General features: G+C 35.3%; 1 protein-coding gene across 12 annotated transcripts in view; it reads left to right on the plus strand.

Annotated features, from left to right (window-relative positions):
- The window catches only part of Kansl1 (KAT8 regulatory NSL complex subunit 1), a 197,334-nt gene that overhangs the window by 137,130 nt on the left and 37,837 nt on the right, over nucleotides 1-22,367 (plus strand). For 9 of the 12 annotated variants that reach the window (XR_013436010.1, XM_078041924.1, XM_078041930.1 and 6 more), the window contains 3 exons: nucleotides 4,914-5,015; nucleotides 19,779-19,894; nucleotides 20,660-20,855. Coding sequence is in view for 11 of the 12 variants with exons in the window: in XM_078041924.1 (XP_077898050.1) it covers nucleotides 4,914-5,015; nucleotides 19,779-19,894; nucleotides 20,660-20,855 (414 nt within the window). In the remaining variant the exon portion in view is untranslated. The remainder of the gene's footprint in view (nucleotides 1-4,913; nucleotides 5,016-19,778; nucleotides 19,895-20,659; nucleotides 20,856-22,367) is intronic. The other 3 variants (XM_078041928.1, XM_078041931.1, XM_078041929.1) reach the window with 1 other exon arrangement.

A 22,367-nucleotide genomic window follows, 5' to 3' on the forward strand; every position in this document is an offset into this window, starting at 1 on the left:
ATTTTGGGGAAGTATTTGTGAACTACTGCTAGGTGATTCTAATTTCCATACATCATGTTCTTTGCTATCAGAAGTTAATATCAAAAGATAATACCCAGCTGGCCATGGTGGCACACAACTGTAATCCTAGTGGCTCAGGAGGCTAAGAGAGGAGGATCACAAGTTTCAGACCAGCCTCAGCAACTTAGCGAGACCCTGTCTCAAAATAAAAGGACTGAAGATGTGGTTCAGTGGTTAAATGCTCCCAAGTTAAATCCCCGGTTCAAAAAAAAAAAAAAAAAATCTTCCATGACAGAGAAAGGAAAATAATATGTGTATGTATTGAATAAGTTCATATTTCCAATATTCTTCTGCATCCACATCTAATGCATTAAAATGCTTTATTATTTTTCATCTCTTCTTCTGACTGATTTGAGAAATTCCATAGTACTTGCTAAGGACGGAAATGTTATTGAGGATAAGAGGTGGAAAAGCATTGAAAACACCAGGTAGAAAAATGCCGGGTAGCAGGAGCTTATCTTTTGTCTTCAAATTTTTATTTATTTATTTTCATTGCAGGTGGGCAAATAGCTTTATTTCATGCTAAGGTTTGAACCCAGTTCCTCTCATGTGCTAGGCAAGTGCTCTACTTCCAAGCCCCAGCCCCAGCCTTTAAATTTTATAAAGAGTTAAGGTTCCCAGCTTAACCACGTTATAGCTGTGTCTTCTTCAGGTAGCCCAAGGACGTTCTTAAGAAACTCATCTGCAATTACTGTTTTGTTTTAAAGACTGTGTCTGCAGTTGTGACCTTACCAATTCCATTGGTCCTTGTATAAAGCGGAAGCTTACCTTGTGAGAGTTCTGTAGGGCTGGGCAGGCCACATGATCCTGTTTCTGGCTCAAAGGGCTGGAGTGAAGAATAGAGTGACACTCTTGGCCTTTAACTTTGTCCTTTATCAGTTGCTATCTCTTTCAGATTACATTAACCGTAAGGCTTTTTGCGCTCAAACTGATGGCCATACCCATTTCTCATTGACCCAGTTGAAATACAGAATGCTATGGAATTCCATGTTTGAGTTGACTTGACAGGGTAGAGTGGAAGAGTTTTCTTAGCTGATAATAATCTTTCTTTTCATGGCTGTTAAACATGAATAAACTTTTTCCCAAATAATTTAATGGAATGTAACTACTTGCATACAAAAAAGGACTTAATATTAACTCTACAGTTTAATGATATATTTGAATATTTTAGGAAATTTCAAGTAATCATGTAAATCTCCTTAAAGCCTCACTTCCATCAGCCTCATTAGCTAGGCTCTACCTCTTTTCTCTTTTAGGTCACCTTCTCTAAACTTCTATTATAGTGCTGCTAAACTTCTGTTATAGTAATGCTTTGCCTACTTTTTTAATCCAAGGCTAGATAAAGTTAAGTTCCTTATGGTAGAATCTGTTTTTTAATTTTCTTGAAAGAGGCTAGAAACCTTGTCAGGTTCTCTGACTTCCTTCCCAACCCACAAGCATATTTGCATATATGGTTGATTCTTTCTTCAAATATATATCCAGTGTCCAGCCACTTTGTTCCAAGCAACTGTTTTTTCTGCTTTTGTTTTTCCTCCACTGTCTGTATTAGCACAGTAGTTAGATTGATCCTTTAAAACTTAATCATTCTTCAAATCATCAAATTTACCCCCATCTTAACTTTTGCATTGACTTTTCTCTAGATACCTGTAAAGTTTGTTTTCATGTTTTTGTCAAATATTTAGTCAAATATCACCTTCCTGGTATGGTTTACTCTGGCTGCCTAATAGGAAATAGTATTCACTTCCACTTCTTAACCTTCTCTAGGTCCTTCCCTTTTCCATTTGACACCTTTCATATTGTTTGTACTTACCCCAGTATTAGAATAATGTAAGGAATTTTGAGGGATGCGTTAGGGGAGATTGAGGGGAGAGGTCTCATTCTCTTCTACATCCCCAGCACCTAAAAAATGTTTATGAATGGAACAGTGGTTAACTTAAATAAATATAAGAAAATGTTGACAAATTATATATGTCAAACTTAGAAAACTTGTGCACAGCAAAGGAAACAACAGTGAAGAGACAATCTATAGTATGTGAGAAAACATTGGCAAACTGTTCATTTAACAGGAGAGTAATATCCAGAGTATATAAGGGATTCAAGCAACAGCCCCATCCCAGGAAAAAAAGAATCCCGCTAAGAAATGGACAAAATGGATAGGCATTTTTCAAAAGAACATGAACAAAAGGCCAACAACTTGTGTCATCACAATACAGAATGACTCTTATGAAAAAGACCAAAAACTTGCTGGGGGCAGTGGTGCATGCCTGTGACCCCAGTGGCTCAGGAGTCTGAGGCAGGAGGATTATAAGTTTAGAGCCAGCTTCAGCTATTTAGCGAGGCCCTAAGCAACTTAGTGCGACCCTTTCCCGAAATAAAAAGGAGTGGGAATTGTTGCTCAGTTAAGTACCCTCGGGTTTAATCACTGGTACCCTATCAAAATAAAACAAAAATAATAATACTGGCAAGAATACAGTGATAGGGGAACTCTAATGCACTGTTTGGTGGGAATGTAAATTGATACAGGTTTTATGGAAAACAGTTTGGAGGTTCTTCTGAAAACTAAAAGTTAGAACTGCCATATAACCTGGTAATCCCACTTTTCCCTCCCCTATATTTTATTTTCCCAACCTCTGTAAATTTGAGGGGACAGCAATGTTACTGAAGTTGTGGCCCATAATATTGTATTACTCATACATCCTGCTCTCTACTGGGGATTGAACCCATGAGTGCTGTATCATTGAGCTACACTCTCAGCCCCCTTTTAATTTTATTTGAGACAGGTTTCCCTACGTTCTCTGAGCTGGCCTTAAACCTGTCTGAGATAAACATTTCATCTTTTTACATCTCTTCTTTTAAAAAAATTTTAAATTAAAAAGGATCCCAGAGGATGCCAGGGATATATATAACTCAGTTGGTAGAATGCTTACGTTGCATGCACAAGGCCCTGGGTTCAATCCCCAGCACCACCAAAAAAAAAAAAAAGATCCTAGGGATGGATCAGTCTGGTTCAGTCACTCATAAGAACCTATATCTCAATGTTCTAGTGAACTCAAACTAATATAGTCAAAATTTTTAGGACTTTTAAAAAAGGAAATCTATATTTTAGGCTCTTCTCTGATGTATTCTGTTGGAGAACCATGACTGATCAGATCTAGAAGTCTAGTATGTATTTTTGCACATTACTGCAGATCGAATGAACCTGGCATATGCTAGGCAAATGCTCTACCACTGAGCTACATCACCATCCCTTTTTAAATTTTGTTTTGAGGCAGGTTCTTGCTAAATTGCTATGCTGTCCTTGAACTTAAAATCCTCCTACCTCAACTTCCCAAATGCATGGGATTACAGGAATGTGCCACCCCACCTTGCTGGAAAGAGATTTCATGTGGAATATTTAATCCTATCCTGAGATAATAAGTAGATTTGATGACGGACCTGCCATATGTTTGATATATTCCCCAGCTGATTCTAATAAGAGCTGCTTTTTTTTTTCTTTTGGTGGGGCACTGGGGATTGAATGTAGGGTTGCTTAACCACTGAGCCACATCCCCAGCCCTTCTTTATTTTAAGATAGGATGTGCTAAGTTGTTTAGGACCTCACTAAATTGCTGAGGCAGGCCTTGAACTCCCTATCTGCCTGCCTCAGCCTCCTGAGCTGCTGGGATTGCAAGTGTGTGCCACCATGCCCATCTTTAATAAGAGCTTCTTAATCTGGTTTGATCTGTTCACTATTACTTGGGATGAATGTAAGATCTGAATTTGAAATTGTCAAGCGGGAACTTAATCTAAAGTTTTATATATGCTGAGTGCCAGTGGGGCATTAAAAAAAAGTTTTTGATTTCTGATTCCAGGGACTCTTCCATTTTTGTTTCACTCCATTATTCTGCAATACAGTTGTTGAGCTCATAGTTGACAGTAGTAGTACATTTAATGTGGTAATCCTTCAGCCACATTTGTGATCAAGTTAACTAGAAACACTGCATTGCTTATGTTGATTCAGTCCAGTCCAGTTGGTAATATATATAAAATACTAAAAAATGCCAGGCTCTGAATAAAAGGTGAATGACATGTCAAGTAAATCAGAACATTAAGGTGGAATAGTGAGGAAGCCTTTGCTGCCTTGCTGAATACCCTCCTACTACTAGACTTTTTGTTCATCCATTAAGAAGCAAATTTTTAGTTCAGCAAGTATTTCAATAAAATTGATACAGGTGCATTAAAGTAGATTGGAAATCTATATAGAGCTTATTTTTTTATCAAAACTCTGGAAACGTATATTTCAAAGTTACCATTAGTAGTATATTCTTTGCTTTATTGATCAGTTTTTTTTTTTTTTTTTAACAGTGCTAGGGATTAAACCCAGGGGCGCTTTATTACTGAGCCACATCCATAATACTTGTATTTACTTTTCAGGCAGAGTCTCACTAAGTTGTGAAAGCTAGCCTTGAATTTGCCCATCCTCCTGCCTCAGCCTCCCTGTTACTGGGAATATGGGCATGCACCACCATGCCTGTCTCAATTAAAGTTCTTTAGGTATTCCATAAATGGTTAAATGGGACATAATGGGTTAAATAACGCTTTTGGAGTAAGGCAAATGTAATCCCAGTGGCTTCAGAGGCTGAGACAGAAGAATCACAAGTTATGAGACCCTGTATCAGATTAAAAATAAAAGACCTGGGGCTATAGCTTATTGGCAGAGTGCTCTGCTGGTGTAGTTTGTTTCTGAACAATAGAATAAGAGAAAAGTCTTTTGGTAAATCAGTCTTCTGCTTCTACCCTTTTGAGATTAGCTCCTAAATTTGTCATTTATTTCAGTCACTTAGTGTTGTTTATCTCTCCTCTCTGTCCCACAGGGGTTGATAGTTCTTGGGGAGGCACCTCCTCCAGAACATACAGCAGACTTACTGCTTCCACTTAGTTCTGAGGTGAAGACAGATCATGGGACTGATAAATTGGTAAGTATAAAATAAAGGAAAGGGGAAACGTGAGAATTGAAGGTATAACTTCAGCACACAGTTTATTCTTTATAAATAGAATGTTACCATTGGCTAAAAGAAGGAAACTATCCCCTTTTATCACTTTGGGCATTTTGAGATCTGAATTCCTAAATTGGGCAACATAGGAACCCTCTTGCTGTGTAGCTGACCTTAGAATTTAAAGGTGATTCCTAACCCTCAAGAAACCACAGCCAGAGCAAATATGAAATTTTGGAATGTTGTTTGGAATCTGTAGACCTGACTATACCCTGACCCTTTGAGAGGTAAAATAAAACTTTTTTGGCTTACTATAATATATATAATCTTTTCATTAAAAGGTTGGAACTAGAGGTTAAACTCTGAAAAATGTTGAAAATACTGTCTGTGGGTGATTCTTATTTTATAATAAGGATAAAACTATCTTTCATAATCTTCCATATCCTTAGACCCTAGATCAAATCTCCTTCTTCTATTCTTTCCCTTTCCCTAACATAATTTCTTTCTTTCTGAATTCTAAGAGTGCTCATTTATTTATTATACTTTTTAAGTTTCCCTAAAAGCTAGCTGGCTTTTATGAATATTAGCATTTCTTCATGTCAGCTCAACAACTGAGTTTGAAATTCCAGTAATTATTCATTTTGATTATGCTTCCTGGTAGTAAGCAGTATTAACTCTTTAAATTGGGGGTTACTAGCCTGTCTCTTTATATCTGCAACTCATTAAAGCATGTTACCTTTTATATTTATCATGGTTAACAGGAATTCATATAAAATATAATGAAAATTAACTTTCTTCTGAGAAAGGTCATAGAGATGTTTGGGTTTTGAAAAGGTCTTTTACTCAGTTTTGAATGCCAGCTGCTGTTGCTATGGATAAATATAACATTAAGAGATCAAGAGTTCTTAACTGGAGGGTAGTTTATTAAGAGTGAGAAATTACACCACTATTCGGATCTGTAATGTGAGTTAATTATACGCTATCAATAGAATTTTTTTAAGTGACTTATGAAACTTTAATTATTCCAGCCAAGGGAAATATTGCTTAGTGAGAGAAGAATCATGGGTAAATTGAGAGGTCAGCTGATGATAATAAAGAGGCACAAAAAACTTGAGGCATATTTGATTGGGAATAAGTTCTTTGTAAACATTTATATAAAGTATCATATGTCTTCAACAAAATGCGAATCAGTTTTTACAAGAAAATCTACAATAAACATCTAACTTAGATTATCTGGGCCCCTAATCAATTATAAATAGTAGATAAAACAAAATGTGGGCTTGTTGAATAATGTTCCATTGTTAATACCAAAAGAACATATAGCCAGTCTTTTTTCCTTATTTCCAAACTGAATGTTCATTTTTTGGCAGAATCAATACCTATATATGTGGGTCTTGAAGACAGTACAGATTTTACTGAAATTTAAGTTGTTCTAAAGGGCCCCAGCCTGTGACATTTAGAGACTAGGTGAGCCTCTTTTGAGCCATGGAGCAAAGCAAGAAATTCTCCTTGAGATAGGAGATGGCTTTGTGTTGGGAGAAGAAAATACGATCTAATGAGGAACTCCTAAAAAGTTCCTCTTCCCCCTTCTGGGGATTTGCACAATCTTACCACTCAAGAAAGTTGGAAAGGTACTGCTTGCTAAAGAGAGACAGTGAAGGCCTATGGCTTTGTAGCTGCCAATAAAGTCTTCTCTGTGTTCAAATAAATAGCTGATGTGAAGTAAGGCTGTTTTTGTACAAAGAAGGTGTGCCCCTGGAAAGAAAAAAGCTGTTGAGAGTTGTTCTCCAGTGTTGAGAAGCATGCCCTTTATCCTCCTCACTCTTCATTCCCTTGAGTAGCAAACCATTTTCATCCATGTAAGAAAAAGTAGTGAAGGACCAGAGAATAACTAACTTGAAACTTATTTAAGTGAACTAAGTGAATAAAATAGTTTAAAATTATTCAAGAAAGTCATTAAGATTTCAGATAAAAAGTATTTTCAGGAAGAAGTGAGGGCTTTTTGGTCCGTGTATCACAGGGTTTCTAGTATTCCACCAGAGAGCCATAGTATCGTTGGCTTGTATATTGTTGGAGGATGAAATTCAGAGCTGGCCCATAGGTAGAATTTGAGGGAGGGAGTAGCGAAGAGGGAGCTACATGGGATGGAGCAGGACTTAGGCCCATAATCTGTATATATCCCTTTAAATCTTGATCTGACTTTGAGCTGTCCATGTTCAGGTCAGATTTTTACATGGTCTAATAGAAAGTAACAGTTGGAAGACTGAAAGAGTTGAACAGAGATGGTTGTCGTTACTCACTGTGGGGAACGCAGAATTTGGAGTTTGGATCTCACATTGGACTTCGCATTGAAAGCATGGGGTGCTCACACTTTTGAGTTAAAAGAATGTTTCGCCAGACTAATTCACTGTAGGATTAAGGAGAAAACCAAAATATTTAAGTAGGCTTCAGTATGTTTCTTTGAATGCAGAATTACCAGTTCCACAAAATCAAGATGACCACTTAGAAAAACCTTAGCATCCTTCAGGGAAAGTGAATTGAAACCAGAGTCTCTATATAGATGTATGCAATAAAAATTATTATACCTAGGAATAACCAGTAAAATATGATCCTTAGTTATGAAGGAGAAAAGAGAAAATGGGACTGACAAAGTTTAAGAAGAATATCACTTTGTTTAAATGAAGAAAAGTCAACTTACAGATGGAGTAAAAAAATTCTTTGGAGACTAGTATACATGAGAACTACTTTGTAGTCAGATGTGACAATCAAAAGTGAAGACAGTCTTAAAAGTAGCCATTGGAAAAATGTGAATTCCACACAATAAAGCATTTTTGCTCAAGATGGATGAGGCCAAAAATAATAGAATTAGATAAATTGCTCACAGAGGGAGGTTCAGTCGCAGCATAAATAAAATGTTCAGATTCCTTAAGAGATTGCCAAAACTGCAGAAGTGCAGCCATCCCTTGGTATTCCCAGGGTATTGATATCAGCATCACCCCCACATATGCCAAAATTGTGGCATGCTCAAATCCCTTCTGTAAAGTAGCATATAGTATTTCTACACATGTCCTCCTATATACTTCAATCTCGAGATATTAGGTAACCTCTAGATTATGTTTAACCTCTGTTGAGAGTTCTCCAGTGTTAAGAAACATGCCCTTCTTGTAATACAATGTAAATAATGTAAATAATTGTTAGATTGTACTGTTTAGATAATAATGACCAAAAGAAAGTCTGTATATATTCAGTATGGACATGTTTTTTTCTGAATACTGTTTTATACTGATATACAGTGCACAGAGTTCTGATTTTGCCATTCTCAACCAACACTTTTGTTTTCTGTTTGTTTTTTGGTTGTAGTCATCCTAATGGTTATGAGATGGTATCTCAAAGAGTAAAAATATTGAACATATTTTCATGTGGTTATTCCCCATTTATATGTCTTTTCTGGCAAAATGTCTGTTAATCCTTTTCTTATTTAAAAAAAGTTTAAAGTTATTGATGGACCTTTGTTTTATGTATGTATGTGTGTGTATATATGTGGTGCTGAGAATTGAACCCAATGCCTCACACATGCTAGGCAAGTGCTCTACCACTGAACTACAGCCCTAGCCCCCAGTTCTCATTTTTGAAGTGGTTTGTTTTTGAAATTTTTCATTGTTTCAAGAGTTCTACAAGTTTTGGATTTCATTCCCTATTCAGATGTGTGATTTGCAAATGTTTTCTCTCAATCTCTGGGTTGCCTTTTTACTCTGGTTGTTGTTATTGTTTTGTTTTGATGCACAACATTTTTAAAATTTTCATGAATTCAATTTGTCTTTTTTGTTAATCCTTGATGTCATATCAAGAAATCATTGCCAGGTCTAGGGTTGTAGCTCTGTGGTAGAGCACTTGCCTAGCATGCTGTGCTTGCCTACCACGTATGAGGCCCTGCGTTTAATCCTCAACACCACATAAAGATAAATAAATAATATAAAGGTATTATGTTTATCTACAACTTAAAAAAAATAAAAATAAAAATAATCATTGCCAAATTCAGTGTTTTAAAGGTGGTATTTTTTGTAGTTGTTGCTCTGAGAGATTTATAGTTTTAGTTATTAACTTTTAAGTCTTTGATCCATTTTTTAAATATTCTTTTAGTTGTAGAAGGACACAACATCTTTTTATTTATTTTTATTGGTGCAGAGGATCGAACCCAGTGCCTCACATGTGTGAGGCAAGTGCTCTACCACTGAGCCACAACCCCAGCCCCTTTTGATCCATTTTGAGTTAATTTTTACTCGTAATTTTAGAGAAGAATCACCTTCATTCTTGGATATCCAGTTTTCCCAACATCATATGGGCAGGTGTGTTTTAAATTCAGTAGTGTCATCCAAGAAGCCATAAGGTCCAGGGCTTTTCCTTGCTTGCTATATTTTTTTTATTACTGATTGAGTCTCCTCACTTGTTTTAACTTTATTCAGATATTCTATTTCTTTATGAGGTAGACTTGATAGATTTTATATTTCTAGGAATTTGTCCATTTCATCAATCTGTTGGTGTGTAATTGTTCATATAGTCTCATAATTGTTTTAGTTTCTGTAGAATCAGTAGTAATATCCCCATTTTTATTTATGACTTTTTAAAAATTTTATTTTAGTTGTAGATGGACACAGTACCTTTATTTTTAATTTATTTATTTTTATGTGGTGCTGAGGATTGAACCCAGGGCTTCACAACGCGAGGCAAGTGCTGTATCACTGAGTCACAATCCCAGCCCCATATGACTTTTTTTTTTTTTTCAATCTTCTATTTTTCTTAGTCCTTCTAGATAAAGCCTTTATCAGATGGTCACCTTTAGGTATCACGGTTTGTTTTTTCTCAGTCATCTTTATTATTTCCTTCTGCTAGCTTTGGATTGGGACTTATTTTTCTTATTTTCTATAAAGTTAAGATCTTGGGCTTTTGTTTGTTTAAATGTTTTTAAATTTTTTTAAGTTGTTGATAGGCCTTTGTTTAATTTATGTTTATGTGGTGCTGAGAATCAAACCCAGTGCTTCACACATGTCAGGCAAGTGCACTACCACTGAGTCACAGCCCCAGTGCCAAGATCTTGTTTTTAATGTAAGTGTTCATAGCAGTAAATTTTCCTCATAAAATTTAACACTTTAACTACTTCCCATAAATTTTGGGATGTTATATAGATTTGTGGGTTGGTTGGTTTGTTTCTCTTATGGTGTCAGGGATTGAACCCAGGGTCTTGTGCATGCAGGGCAAGTACTCTTACCAGCTGAGCTATACCCCCAGCCCTATAGGGTGTTACTGTTTGGGGGGATGTGGGGTTTTTTTGTTTTGTTTTGGTAGTGCTTGAAATTGAACCCAGGACTTTGCCCAAGAAAGTGCTCCACGGGCCAGCGCATTTGCGCATGTCTGTAATCTCAGCAGCTCAGGAGGCTGAGGCAGTAGGATCATGAGTTCAAAAGCAGCCTCAGTATTTGGCAAGGTGCTAAGCAACTCAGTGAGATTCCGTCTCTAAATAAAATACAAAAATAGGGCCAGGAAGTGTGTGTGTGGCATTAGGGATTGAACTCAGGCACCCTCTGCCACTGAGTTACACTCCAGGTCCCCTTCTCTTCCTTATAGCAGGGTCTTGCTAAGTTGCTGAAGCTGTCCTCTGACTTGTGATCCTCCTGCTTCCGCCTGCCAAGTAGTTGAGATTATGGGTGTGCGACACCATGTGTGGCCTCTCATAGATTTCTAATTCCATCTTGTTTTAGGAAACTACTTTGTACGATCTCTTTAAAAATCTATTAAAATGGGCATGGGGCATATGCCTCTGATCCCAGTGGCTAGTGAGGTTCAGGCAAAAGGATCACAAGTTCAAGGCCAACCCCAGCAATTGGGCCCTAAGAAGCATAGCAGACTATGTTTCAAAATAAAAAATTCAAAGGGCTAGGGATGTAGCTCATACTAGAGCATATGCCTACTACATGTGAGGCCCTCAGTTCGATCCCCAGTAACACAGAAATGATATATATTGAGATTTAGTTTGCTTCATGAACAAGTGAAGAATATGTACGCTGCTCTTATTGGGTCAAGTTTTCTGCCAGATTTAGTTGGCTGATTGTGACAAGTCCTCTGTTTGCTTGCTTATCTTTCTGATTACCCAATTATTATTGAGAGTGGATATTGAAATCTCCTTGATTTTGGAATTATTTTTACCTCTAGTTCTGTCAGATTTTTCTTCATGTACCTTAATCTTGATGGACATCATTACCCTAGGTACATGTATGAAAACATGAATGGTGTGACTCTACTTTGTGTACAATCAGAGAAATAAAAAATTGTGCTCCATTTGTATACTATGAAATGCATTCTGCTGTCATATAACAAATTAGAACAAATAAATAAATAAATTATAAAATATATATCTTAATCTTCTGTCATTAGTTTGTCAGACGTTGAATACGAAGAAAATAAATTCATTTTAATGAATTCTCAGGTTCGGGAATCTCTGTCTTTATGTGTGTGTATTGTGTGTGTGTGTACATACACACATATGAAGTCTTATATTGAACATTAAGTAAATAAGAATACTGAATTTCATAAATATTTTGTTCTGCAATAAAAATTTAAATATATCAATTTTTTGCTTCAATTTTGTTTGGTTAAATATCTTACACAGAGGCAAGGAATCAACTTCACATATAGTAGTTAATGAGATCTCTTTTAAGTGTAGAAATTCGGTGCTGCCTTCTCCATTTATAATAGTCTGCTTTTTCTTGGAGTATAGGTAGGGAATGAATTAGGTTTTTCTGAAAGCAATAAAAATTAGCATGATGGTGTTTGAAATAGCATGATGAGTGTGTACTATATTGATTCTTACCTGAAAATAGAAAACCTCTTTAAACCCTAACTCTCCTCATTTTCGTCTCAGAATTATGTAGAAATTTTGAGACTCATTCTTATTAGTGATAATATTTTTCAAATAAGTTCATTATTTTGTTTGCTTTAGGATTTCCATATATATTTTTTATTGCTCCCCTCTTTAGCTCCAGACAGCATTGAGTAATGGAGTTTTGTTTTCAATCTAGTAGCTCCTAGGTATTACTATGGGGGTGATATCCAACTTATTTGAACTGGTACATTACCTCAGTGAGAGATTCTTTCTCAGTTTTGTATGTTTGGGTAGATAAAATAAATACCAAGTGAAATTTCTAAAATTGCTTTCCTGTGGAATTCTATTGCTGTATATAATGTCTTCAGTTAACATTAATGCTATTAATGTGGTCCTTTTGCCTATACATTACTCTGAAAGAAGAAATATTAATGTATGGGGCTGGGGTTGTGGCTCAGTGGTAGAGCGCTTGCCTAGTATGCATGAGGCACTGGGTTCGATTCTCAACACCATATACAAATAAATAGAATTAAATGTCCAACAACTAAAAAATATTTTTTAAAAAAGAAATATTAATGTATTTGATTCTTTAGCTGCTTACCTTGATGTGCAGTGAATTATTTTTTATATATGTTGTTCTCAAGGGTCTTTGTGTAGCTTTGTTCCTACTTCCTTAGGGTTGTTGATAGTAATTTAAGATGTAAAATGTACTGTTAACAATGTTTGCTTATAATAAATTTTGTAAAAGCTTGCTGTTGTTCTGGGTGTGATGATGGATGCCTATAATTTACCAAGGAGGCTGAAACGGTGTCAACAATGTGGGGAATAACAGGCATGTGGAAGAGGGGGGTATAAGAATTTTTATTTTGTCTAATGGAGGTCAGAAAAGTGGTTGTATTGGGAAAGATGTACTTGAGTGTTGTGGACTTGCTGAAATATGGTATAGGGAATGCGTTCCAGCAGGGAGGGTAATGAGACCAGGCATTATCAGGGAACTGCAAATAACTTATGATGAAGTATTGGATGTTTTGACTAATTCATAATGGATTTTGTATTTATCTTAAAGTATGACCTTCATCCTATAACTGACAACAAAATGTAGACTGAAAATAGGTTTATGTGTGAATGAAATATACTTTGATATTTCTGGATCATTGTTTCCTTTCTTCTTTTCAATGAATTTTTTGATGGATATGGTGTCTCACTGTGATGCCCAGACTGGCATAGAACTCTGGCTTCAAGGCATCTTCCCTCCTCTGTCTCCTAAGTTGCTGAAACTACAGGTGCATGTCATCAGGCCCAACTTGATACTTGTAAATTGATTTTACACCTAGTAAGACATTTCAAAGTCATATATATGTCCACACACCCTTTACCTAGCTTCCTCTAAAGTTAACAATTTGCCATAATAACCATTGACAAAGACCAGGAAATAACATTGATATAAAACTAGACATTTTAATAGAATTTCACTAGTTTTTCTCACTAATGTCTGTTTTGCTTATCCAGAATCTTATTTTGTATTTTGTATCTCATTTTGTATTTAATTGTAATGGAGTTTTGTTTTGTCTTTTTTTTAATTTTTTTAGTTGTCGGTTGACCTTTATTTACTTATATGTGGTGCTGAGAATCACAGTGCCTCACACATGTGAGGCAAGTGCTCTACCCAACTGAGCCACAACCCCAGCCCCAGTTGACATCTCTTTTAATCTTTTTTTTTTTAATATTTGTTTTAGTTGCAGATGAACACACAATATCTATTTTTATATGGTGCTGAGGATCGAACCCAGTGCCTCACACACGCAAGACAAACGCTTTACCACAGAGCTACAGTCCCAGCCCTCTTTTAATCTTTTAAGTGTCCTCTCCAGTCCATAAGTTTCTCAGCTTTTTTCTTTCATGACTGGTCAGTTAATTTCGTAGCAACTCCAGTTAATTTTCCTCAAACTGGGGTTGCCTGGTATTTTCTCATTCTTAGATGTAATTTTTAAAAGACTGTTACATAAGTGTTACTAAGCTCTTAGGAGAATTGTATCAGGTTTTATGGTGGTGTTGTGTTGTGTCTTTGTACTGATGATGATACATTTATTTACTTGGTTAATATAGTACCTGCTTACCTGTTTGTGCTAGTACTTGCTTGTAATTCCTGCAACTCAGGAAGCTGAGCAAGAGGATGGCTAAAACCAGCCTCAGAAACTTAGTGAAGCCCTGTCTCAATAAAAAATGAAAAAGGCTGGGGATGTGGCCAGTGGTAAAGCACCTCCGGATTAATCCCAAGTACCCCCCCCCCCAAAAAAAAAGAGCCTGGTAGATTATTGCTCCCCTGTAAAGTTAATCATTCATTATGAAGGTAAGAATACTATCTCTCAGGGAGTTGCTGTGCAAATACTGTCACCCACAATTTTATCATCTAACTAAATAGGCTTTTTTCATAGTGATTTTTGCTATGTTATTTACTGAGTGGGGATTTTTCTGACTAGTTTTTTTTTTAACATTTATTAATTGTAATTCTGTTGGGAAGAATTATTCTTTCTCCCCATTTATTCAGTTGTTTAGTTCAGAATGGATCCATGCATCTTAATGTTATTCTGTGGATTATATTATATAATAATACTATTATTATTATTATTCAGTTTTTTTCCAGTTGTCTGTTATTGGCATTGGGAGCTCCGTTAGATTGTCTCCTGTGTTCTTTCAACGTATTCCCCTCGTCTTTTGAGTATTTACTTTCTGGCAATAGAAGAGGTCCATGCTCATTTTATAGTTTGTCTACTCAATTCTTGGTTCTTTTTGAGAGCAGTGTTTTGAACCAAGATCTGGGTACTACTTATGTCATTGCTGCTGGAATTTCTCAACAGATAAAACTAGGAAATATGTGCATTTCCTATATCTTACACACACATTTATCTAACATCTGTGTATTAAAACCGTGCGTTCATAGCAATTCATCAGCCTCCTCACCCACTTATAATCACTGGTTCAGTTCCCGTTTCATAATTACCATCTCATACCTCTGTAAGAAATAAGTTTAACTAGAGTATAATATTTGTGTACAATGGTAGCTCTATCATACATAGTCTGAAAACACTGTTTCTGAGTTTGGTTCTTTGTACGTAGCTGACACTGTTTCTAGTCCCATTCTCACAGAGAAAATAGTTGATTTGGGTTTTTGTTTTGTCTGTGTAACGTTACTATAGTTCTTAGAGATACATAGAAAAATATTCCTATTTTTCTGTTTCCATTTTTCCTTTTTTACATTATGTTCTCAGTAGGTAAACAGTTTCATTGGTGTTTGGATTTTCTTATGTTTCCCTCATTAGTAAATATTTCTTTTAAAGATTATATTTGAAATTGAGTGATATTTGGTTTTGTTTAGCACAGGCAATGCTTATTTAATATAAAATGTGATAATTATTTATAATAAAATATAATTATTATTTATCATTATTTGTTTTTAGTTTATATTTGTAAGATAAGCCTTGTACTTTTTCTTACTCATCCTACTTTACAGAAGTAATGGGGAAAAGAACTGAACTTTAAGTGAGGACTGATGTTTTTTCTCAGAGAAAAGGATGCTAAAAGTGTAAAGCGTTGTCATTTTTTAATAGTCCGAGATATATTCCTTGTACCATTGGTTCAGTAGGAAACACTTTCTTTTTCTTGAAGTTTTGCAGTTACCAGGATTGATGAGTGGTACATTGGCCTGACAAGGGTTTGGGGGCAGAAAGTAAAGAGATGGATGCTGAGTAGAAAATACTGGATCCACAGTATTAAATACTGACTAATTGAGCCTTTTGAAGTAAATAGAGCTTTAGATAAATAAGTTGAATAATAAAGATCTGTAAGACTGTGAGTACAATTGCTGTTGTTTGTTTAGATGCATGTTTTCAGCAATGTTAGTAAGTATAAATCTTAGGTTCAGACCATTGGACTTGTAACAGCATTGTGTTTGTTGAAATAAAACATAATAATTATATAACTTCTCCTTTATCATCAACTTACAGACATAGGAAAATGAGGCACATGGCCCCATTTTACATAAGGAGAAATTGAACCTAATAAGTAACTTGGCGGAAGTGAAATTTTCAGAACCATGCTCTCTAAAATGTAGTACTGTTATCCTACAGAGTCACTAATTTATCTTAAGACAGGCATAAAAATTCCTATCACTTAGTTAGCATTTTTATTTTGATACTGTTTGTTAGAAAGAGAATTAACTAACCAAAACCCAACTCTTAAATTTTCTAGCCGATAAATGTGTTTAAAATAAAATGGTATTTCAAGCAGGTGTGATGTGATGTGAATTGAATAACAAAGTAAAACCTCATACACATATCTTAAACGTAGAGTTTAATTTTATTGTGCACTTTTAAGTGTGAGCCTCTTTGTGTTTACCCTTTTACTTTCTTTACCTTTTGGTAAAACAAATCTAGTGATTCTCAGGCCCCACAAAAGCACACCCTTCGTAAATCCTTAATTTAGTTTTTCTTCAAAGGCTTTGTTACACTTAATTGTCTGGCTAACAGGGTGGAGTAATGAATCAGACAGATGCTAACTTTATATGAATAACAAATTTGAATGTCATTGCCGATTTAATCATTTTATGCCATACACCTGTCCTTTGAGTCAAGAAAAATGTTCAGTAACCCTCCTCTGACTCTTAAGATTATGCCAAAGGTAATCCCCTGTGCCCCTGCTTTGAAGAGAAGGGGATTATAAAAAGCATTTTACCTACCACATTAGCTTTTCTGCTCTTCTTTTTGGCTGTGGGATGCAGAAACTCTTAGGGTACATCGGAACACATAAAATTCAGATAGAAGCTTTTTTATTGATAACCCCTGTTCTCTGCTCAGGACAATCATAGATTCGTTCATCCTTTTTTAGTTTCCTATTGGAGGGGTAGGTAAGATACCCGAGTCATGCTTTAATTTTCTGAAAACACTATAATGATGTGAACCATTACAGTAGTTACTGATAAAGCCTAAATTATTTGTGGATTTAACATTTCTTAAAAGTTTGTTAATATGTTCACACTTTTCAGAGTTCAGGATAGGGAGTGTTCACCTTGTTTCACGTGAATGTATATAAAAGTTCTGAGTGAAATTACGTATTTGTGAGTTTTTTTCTCTTTTTTTAAATGGAGCGCTGAGATTGGGGTTACCATTTTAAACCCTTTTGCATTTGAGAATGGGTGAACCTACTTGCTCAAATCCTGTGCATTTTTAAAAAATAGTTTTTTAGTTGTAGGTGGACAAAATACCTTTATTTTATTTATTTATATGTGATGCTGAGGATCAAACCCCATGCTTCACACGTGCTAGGCAAGTGCTGTCCCCCTGAGCCAGCCACAACACCAGCCAAATCCTGTGCTTTTGGGTTTTAGATTGATTACAGGATTTTCTTCTAAATATCCATTGCTTCCTTGTATGTCTGGGATTGGGATCTTGGTAAAGTTCCTCTTTGATGTTTATGGTTTTGATCTCTGTGAGCTTCTGTATTCTTTTTTTTTTTAATATCTTTATTCTACTTATTTATTTTTATGTGGTGCTGAGGATCGAACCCAGAGCCTCACACTTGCTAGGTGAGTGCTCTACCACTGAGCCACAACCCCAGCCCATCTTAACATTTCTGCACTAAACAGTATTTGCCTATTGGTTTTAATGTAGGTTTATCTTTGAAAAGATCAATAAAAATTACATTAAAGATTAGTGGCATTTAAATATATTTCTATAAACATTAAAAATAAGGCTGTTTAGCAGTAGTTACCTATGAGTGATAATATTACTGGTAAGTATTAATTGATTCTTCTGTAGAAAGATAAATTTGTTTTGATTTGGTTAAAGAATGGTAACATTTTATCCTGGAAGATATCCTTGCAGTTAAATTGCTATATTCCTTGCCAAACAAAACAAAACCTGAAATGGAGGTTCAACCTTACGTAACATGGTGCCTTGTAGAATATGTAGATATATAAATCAGACCTCTGTCACAACTTAATGCTAAAAGCTATATTTTAAGTGAACTTAAAATTAACACCCATTCTTCATGTTGGAGTATACCAGCAAAAATTTGATAGTCACAGTATTTTTGTGTTGAAAGGAATCTTCTTCATATTTAGCATACCTGAAGTCACACAACCTGAATCTTTTTTTTTTTTGTAGTCCTTTTTATTGTTGGTAGTTTTTTGTCATGTTGTAATGTTTGTTTATTCTTTATGAGGTTCCTCTTACTGTTTTGTTTTTAACATAAAAATATAACCTATTTATAAGGAAAACTTTCGGTTCTAACACTTTGTTCATTATGTGTATACATACATTTTAGTCACTACAACTGTATTCAAAATATTTTGCATTTACCCCATTTCCTAAAACAATTTCTGTGAAGTTTTTTTTTCCTTTAAATACTCTCCTGGCATGAGAAGAAGTAATATCTTTTATGATTCTTTTTGACATTTTGATTTGGTACACTACAATTTGTAATTATGCCTCAGATACTGAGCATTTAGGTTATTGATATTATTGCTGTGACGAACTTTATAAATACAATTTAATTATCTTATAGTTCTTGCAGTTTAATGCCATGTTGCTTTCCAAGGAACGTCAAAACAGTTTAAGGGAATGAATCTGTGTGCCATTTTGATTTGGTTAAAGAATGGTATCATTTTATCCTGGAAGATGTCCTTGCAGTTAAATCTCTATACTCCTTGCCAAACAAAACAAAACAAAATTTTTATAGCATTGATTAATATAATTAAGACATTTGTGATACCTTAGTAGATGTTCAGGGTATCTAACAAGGAAAACAGTGTTCACTTATTGTAGTATACTTACATGACTAGTCTGTTTGTATACTTACCTTGAGCTGGCTTTGGAGGTTAATTTGTATTAAATCTTTTAAATTATCTTCCTAATCTGTGTACTTACTTTATACTTACCAGGGCTGCTTTCAGGACTGTAGATCTTTTGGTCTATTTTCTTGGAAGAGTGAAGATCAGAAATAGTTCTGTGAAGAAATAGTTCTTCGTAGAAGAAGCGGGTGGGATTTCAACCTCAAAATACTGACCTTGAAATGCAAGGGTAGCAATTATAGGAAGGAGAACTTCAGAACATCCCAAAGCCAGATCAAATGTAAGGGGATAAAGACAACAATCTTTCTGAGATATTTCACCAACCCCAGAACCAGTGGATAGCTTGATAGCTTTCCTTGTCTTACAGGCTTTATTCCCTGTACTTGAAAGATGCCATGTGACTCACACTAATAACTGTTCCTGATTTGTTTTGAGTATTGAAATTAAAAACCTTTACATAATTCTTACACATCTATCTTATTTCATCTTATATTCTAAGCATATTTGATTTATATAGTCTGAAGTCAGTATCTGTCAATTAGATTCATTAGATATTTTGATTTTGTTTCCTGCAAAAGAATAATCTATATACACACATACATACATATACACACAAAAAATGCAATTCTTAGAAATCAAGTTTCCACCATACACCATAAACAGATAATAACTATATTTAATTTTTTCTCTTAGTTGCCTTAATACTGGTATTACTCTATACTCTTTGAACCTTAGCATAAGGTTCATGTTACTGCGTAATTGTTTGGCTATATAGTTCTCTTCTACGGATCATTTCCCTGTCAGTAGGCCTTTACTACTTTTAATCTGATAAATATTTATGTTCCTCATTCTTTGTTTCAAAGCAAAAGCTAATTTCCCCTCAGTTATATGAGTTTTACTCAAATTTTCAAGTCGGTCATGAGAAATATTCGGTGCTTGTTATAAATGATATGGTACTTTTTTTTAGATAGGGGTGTTATTGGGTAAATGTTAATGTGTATTTTATTTTTTTCTTATTCAGATTGAATCTGTTTCTCAGCCACTGGAAAACCATGGTGCCCCTGTTGGTCCTATTTCAGAGTCATTATCTACCAAATCATGTGGAGCACTGAGACCTGTCAATGGAGTTATTAACACGTATGTTTTATCCCTTCTACTTTTTATACTTAGTAGGCTTATAAAAGGTGAGTTTGTTGTCTCTAGCCAATACTGATCCTGATTTGAAGAAGCAGAAGCTTTATCGTGGATTAATAATTTGCATGCGTCCTACTATACCAATATATTTATGTATTTCTCTCTTACCTGCCATGGTCTAAAAGGGCCTGGACATGGAGAAAAAAAAAATAGTATACAGTTATTTTACATCATTATTATTGGTCCCAAATCTTAGAGGAATTCCTCAAAGAAGTTTACATAAATACCTCTGTGGTAGAACAGATTAATTTCCCCAAGGCCGTGTTTGTAAATCTGTGTATATGAAGGTTCACAGAACCCTAAACAAATGAACAGTATGTATCCCTAAAATTGAAGATTCACAGGTATGCTGATTCTAAGGCAGCTCATTAACATTTGCAGATTTCCATCATTTTCTTACCAGTTGTAATTATCAAGACTTTTTAATCACGTTTGTGTTGAGGAAAACCTAATCACAGGAATTTAAGATTACTTACTGACCTTTGTACTTTTCAGACATAATAGAGTAAACATACCCAAGAACCTTATAAATAAACACAGACACAGCAACATACTTAGATTAGTGGACCTTATCCAGAAATGACCTGCTTCCGCTGTAGAACACTTGTTTATGTTTGTGAGCATTTGCTAGTAGAGGAGGTTGAACCAGTTATTAGAGGCTTTGTTTCCCATGTTTTCTAAAAAGTGAATTTTTCTTCCCCTGTGTAGTCTTCAGCCTGTCTTGGCAGACCATATTCCTTGTGACAGCTCAGATGCTGAAGAACAATTACATAAAAAGCAACGACTGAATCTAGTTTCTTCATCATCTGATGGTACCTGTGTGGCAGCCCGGACACGTCCCGTACTGAGCTGTAAGAAGCGGAGGCTTGTTCGACCCAATAGCATTGTCCCTCTTTCTAAGAAGGTCAGTACCAGAGAGATTTGGTCATTGTCAGTGAGCCAGGTGCTAAGAGGGATTAACTGATCTCATGCCACCTTTGATTTGCTTAATTTAAGGGTTTTTCAAACTTGGCTAACAACCAAGATTTTCTAGAGAGCTTTAAAAATATACTAGGTTCCTGGGTCTTGTTTTCTAGAGAGTCTGATTCAGTTGCTCTGGATTGGAGCTGAAAGTTATGTTTTCAAAAAGCAAAACATTGTTAGGTGATTGATTGTTCGGCCAGATTTGGAGGAGAGTGTACTTTCTCACCTGCACTGTTTTCACTGAAAATGGCAGTGTTGAAGGCTTTGTTACTAAAGACATGTTACTAAATGAATGTTTATCTTCACAAAGAAAATGAAGATTAATTCACAGTTTCGGGGGGACTTTTTATTATTGATTCTTTAGTTAGCAGAGTTTATACTCTTCTTAAATTAATAAAATAATACTCCAGTAAAATCGGTACCATGCAGTGGCCAAAAACATTGATTTCAAACATGATTCATTTTACTTTGAATTATGGTACTGCCACCTAGTAGTTTGGAAGATGTTAGCCCCTCTCACACTTTCTCTTTTCCAAAAACCTAAGAAAACTCATAAGATTGTTTGAAGATTGATTGATATGTGTATAACATGCTTACTAGGGTGTATGGTTGATAAGATCCTAGTACAGACTAGTTTACCACTTTTGATTTTGTTCATTCACTCATTCTCTGTGTATTTATTGAGCTATAGTGAGCTAGATCTTTTCTGAGTATTGGGAATACAATACTAATTAAAAACATAAAAATATTTACTCTCATGAAACACATCAATAAATGAACTATATAATATGTCATATAGCATTAAATAGTGGGGCAAAAAATACAACAGGAAATAAGAAAATGCTGGGAAGCTCAAATAAAGAAGAAATTTGGGGATTAATTAGATCCTGAGAACGTACAAGACATAGAGCTATGAAAGATGATGAAGAAAGGGCTCAAAAAAGTGACACTTGAAGCAAAAAGAAAACCAAGAGAGCATGGTAGGGAAAGGAAGAAAGTGTTTCAGAAAGGAAAGTATGACCATGTGAGTCAGATGATGTAGACAGTTTAATAATAAAAAGACTGACAGGGCCAGAGATGTTTTGGTGACCTTGATGAGCACTTTTGGTAGAGGGTAAAAAGGGGTGAAAGCCTGTTTTGAGTGGGTTCAGGGAAGAATGGGACAAAAAGAATTGAGGGAACCATTAAGAAAATCTTTAAAAGAATGTTGCTATAAAGGAGAAAGCAGAGTAGCCTGTTTGAAGGACAGTCTTTCTTAAGAGGAACTATTGTAGCTTATTGGCTGAGGACAGAGGAGGGGAATGAGAGACAGTTGCTGGAATTATTAGTATTTGGACAGTGAATTTTCAATACTTGGTTTGCTTTGCATGATCATAGGCAGGAAAGTATTATGAGAATTGACTGGCAGTATATTTCTCTCCCGTCTTTTCTTCAAACTGTACTTAAATAACAA

This window comes from Ictidomys tridecemlineatus, chromosome 3, assembly GCF_052094955.1.
Source record: "Ictidomys tridecemlineatus isolate mIctTri1 chromosome 3, mIctTri1.hap1, whole genome shotgun sequence".
NCBI lineage: Eukaryota > Metazoa > Chordata > Mammalia > Rodentia > Sciuridae > Ictidomys > Ictidomys tridecemlineatus.